The 3949-nt window shown below is 32.9% G+C and overlaps 1 protein-coding gene across 1 annotated transcript in view; it reads right to left on the bottom strand.

The window, feature by feature from the left end:
• The window catches only part of Ero1a (endoplasmic reticulum oxidoreductase alpha), a 41418-nt gene continuing 37469 nt past the window's right edge, over positions 1–3949 (bottom strand). Inside the window, exons 15-17 of the mRNA XM_013012334.1 lie at positions 2899–2985; positions 2678–2811; positions 1–1032 (exon numbers count right to left, since the gene is read on the bottom strand). Coding sequence (XP_012867788.1) covers positions 972–1032; positions 2678–2811; positions 2899–2985 — 282 coding nt within the window. The 3' untranslated portion in view covers positions 1–971. The remainder of the gene's footprint in view (positions 1033–2677; positions 2812–2898; positions 2986–3949) is intronic.

Here is a 3949-nt window from a genome sequence, read left to right as displayed (position 1 = left end):
TTGCCTAGTATCAGGCCCTGGGTTCAATCTCCAATACTGGGAAGGAGGGAGAGAGGAAGGGAGGGACAGCCAATGAACAATTGGTGAATCTTAGTAAAAGAGTTCATTGTACTATTTTTAAAACTTTTCTATAAATTTGAAATTACAATAAAAATAAAAAGTCTTCCCCCAAATTTTACTCAGTATAGGGAACATATTATGAGAATAAATATATAATCTATTCAACTTTTCATGTTTAAAAATCTCATTTGCCTTTAAGTTTTTATTTACCTTCCTATAAAACAACCCAATCAAAATAGCAATATAACAATAAAAGTGATTTCTTTCATGCCAGTGTGTTAAGATTTCTCAAATAAAACACAGGATGACTCTCAGATAAATTTAAATTTCATTTAAATAATAAAAATAATTTTAGTATAAGTATGTTCCAAATATATGCAATGAACTTAGATTTTTAAAAAAATTAGTTATTATCAGAAGTTCAAATCTAACTTGAGCATCCTGTATTCTTTTTTGCTAAATCTGACAACCCTAAATGTATGGCTATTAATTATGGGTCATTCTTAAGCCTCTTTAGCATCTTCCTATTATTAAGCATTCTCCCCAGTTTAACTCCTCACATTACCACAGTTGTATTTTTTTTACCCTTCCTTACACAAAACTCCAGTTTGTGAAACTTGACATCATTTTCTAGTCCTATCATAAATGAACCTGATAATCTTGCTTTTGTTCAGTATTGAACTTTAAAATTTATGCCTCATTATTGAGATAGTACTTTCACTCACAATAATATTAAACATAGACAGCACAATTTTTTTAAAAAACTGTTACTCAAAACAATTCTCATTTTTACAAAAAGAGCTTTTTATAAAATGTTTGGCTTAGGACTGTCATTGCTTTTATGCCTTTGAATGAAATTCCACTCTTTGGCCTCCACTGTCCGAAATAGGTATATTTCAAACTTGTTTTTCTTAATGAATATTTTGTAACAAGTTCCTGAAGTTTTCTAATTCTTTCACACTTGTAGAAATTCTGTAACCAAAAAAAATAAAACAAAATATTCTGTTTAGAAACTATCTTAAATTTATTCACTTTACATTGTTGAAATATATTATTCATTTGAATATATTTAATATATTATTCACTTTACATTATTAAAATGTATAAATATGTAAAGAAATTTCAACAAATTAAAAAGGTACATAAACCCTTTGATATATTTGCTATACTTTAGTTATTAATTTGGCATAGTAAAACTAAGATAAAATTGTCTAGAAATTAGCTTTTAATATTAAAGCATTAAAATATACAAAATAAAGTACATAGATATTGTAATATTTGTGTTTTAAGAATTCATAAGTATATTAACTTAGTATTAAAGTATGAGTATTTATATAAAATACATAAGTATATAAGTATTAAAATACATATTTTAAATATTTATTCAAGTACATACTAAAAAGTACAGAAATATATACATATATTTTAAATATTTGCAATTATATGAATAATTGAAGATAATACACCATTGTTTAGAAAATGTACAAAGACTCAAAGCTACTGGTCTATAAAGAACAGAATAATTATTTTCTCTGATTTTTATGAAAATTAAAATTTGTTCCTTAATTTTGTATGTGATGTTTATTTTACGTGCACTTTAGTTCACTCTCGAGCATGTTAAAAGTACCAGAATACACAATGAAACATAACTGTCCAGCTTCCAGTAATCAGAGAATTAATTCTGAAAATCAATTGAAAACACTGTGGAGGGGAGGGGAAAGGGTTGTGGGTATACGCATGCCTGGAGACTTGAATTCAATCAAGGTCTGCGTGTTGTCTCTTAGCTTTTCCAGCTCAAGGCTATCACTCTAAACCACACCTCCATTTCCAGCTTTTTGCTGGTTAATTTGAGATAAGAGTTTCACAGACTTTTCTGGCTGTGATCCTCAGATCTCAGCCTCCTGAGTAGTGAGGATTGCAGTCGTGAGCCACCAGTGCCCAGCTTCTAGTTAGAATTTTTAATGAATCTTACTTTATGCTTTCCCTAAATCATTTGCTAGACAGTAATTTTTTTGAAAAAAATTAACCTTTTTTTATATAATGATGAATTCACCAAAAAACTTACATGTCTACCTGTATGAAATAACAAAATTTTTTTCTAGGTCCTTCAAAAAAGAAATTGGACAGAATACAAACTGCTTTTTAAGTATTTTTTTAAATATATAAAATTCAATGAGTTTTGACATCTGATCAGTAAATTAATCATGAATATATAAGTGAATAGATAAAACTAAAGAAGCACCTAATGATTGTATGTATGTGTGCGAGCATGTGTGTGTGTGTACATGTGAGCAGGCACACACCTGTGCATACTAGTCTTGGGGTTTGAACTCAGGGCCTGGGTGCTGTCACTGAACTTTTTGCTTAATGCCAACACTCTACCACTTGAGCCACAGCCCCACTTCCGGCTTTTCTGTGGTTAATGGAGATAAGAGTCTCCACACTTTCCTGCCTAGGGATGGCTTTGAACCATGATCCTTAGATCTCAGCCCCCTCAGTAGCTAGGATTATAAATGTGCTAGTGCCTGCAAAAGAATATTCTTTACCTAGTTTTATCTGAGAGGTTGCATTAGGCTTACTTGTCTAATAGAAATAATTACAATATATTCAAACTAACCTTCCAAATGCATTCAATAATGAAACTATTTCTTGTCTGGTTAGATGGAATTCATAACTGGGTCCACTTTCTGGCATATTTGCTATGAGTTTCTCAGAAAACAAGATCTTCAGAGCAGTGCCCAAACCTTGAGTCTACAATAGAAATAAGAAAAAATAAGTAAGAGAAAGAGAAAATAAGAAAATTCCTCATGGAAAGGGTAAGAAGATTGATTTTCTTACCTGCAGCTTTCCCCACAGCCGACATTTAAGACAACCAACACAATCCATGATTCTAGAAATGTTTCTAAAATGTAATCGAAAGTCCTCCTAAAAAAATAGTTAACAAAATTTTATTATAATGTAACACACAGTCAGCTTAATGAGGTATTTCTAGGTGCAGAGTTCCCTTACAGTTACTATGGGGTACCAAAACCAGGAAAGAAGCATCTCTTACAAACCAGAATCTTTACATATATGATTTCATTTAATCTCTACTACAAACCCATAGATAGATACAATCTAGCCCTAATGAATTTTTAAAAATTCAGAAAAGTTAATACCTTACCTAAATTCTCACCTCTTGTAAATAGCAAAGTTAGACCTCAGGCACGCCTTACTATAAAGCTAAACTACCTACCAAACTGAGAAATATGTCAACATGTCCTAGTGTATGTGATCATTGTATGTCAATATGGGAGGGAGGAGGGGTTAAAAAGCATCAGTTCCTTCCCACCCCTCCCCCCAAAAAGAGGAAGGAAGCCAGGTGTTTGTGACTCATGCCTGTAATCCTAGCAATTCAGAAGCTAAAATCTGAAGATCACAGTTCAAAGCCAGCTCAAGCAGGAAAGTCAGTGAGACACTTACCTCCAATTAAGCACCACAAAAGCCAAAAGTGGAGCTGTGGCTCAAGTGGTAGAGTGCTAGCCTTGAGCAAAAAAAAGGCTCAGGGACAGTGCCCAGGCCCCAGGACCAGCACAAAAAAAAGAGGGAGGGCGGGAATAGTTAAGTTATAGCCCTTCTTGTATTACTTAGGGAGAATAATTAACATTATTTCTAATATGTAAAAATAACAAGATACAATAAACATCCATGTAAACACTACCAAAGAAACCACTGAAAGTACAATTGAAACTCCATGGATCTGTCCAAATTTCTGCATACCATTATCTATCACTGTGCAAAACCTGGTGTGTTGTTCCATTCATGTTTTTTTTTTTTGGGGGGGGGGTCCGGTCGTGGGGCCTGTACTCTGGGCCTGAGCGCTGTCCCTCAGCTCTTCAGCTCAAGGCTA

This window comes from Dipodomys ordii, unplaced genomic scaffold, assembly GCF_000151885.1.
Source record: "Dipodomys ordii isolate 6190 unplaced genomic scaffold, Dord_2.0 Scaffold16, whole genome shotgun sequence".
NCBI classification, from domain to species: Eukaryota; Metazoa; Chordata; class Mammalia; order Rodentia; family Heteromyidae; genus Dipodomys; species Dipodomys ordii.
The sequence above is the reverse complement of the archived record's forward strand: the minus strand, read 5'-3'. Positions and strand labels throughout refer to the sequence as shown.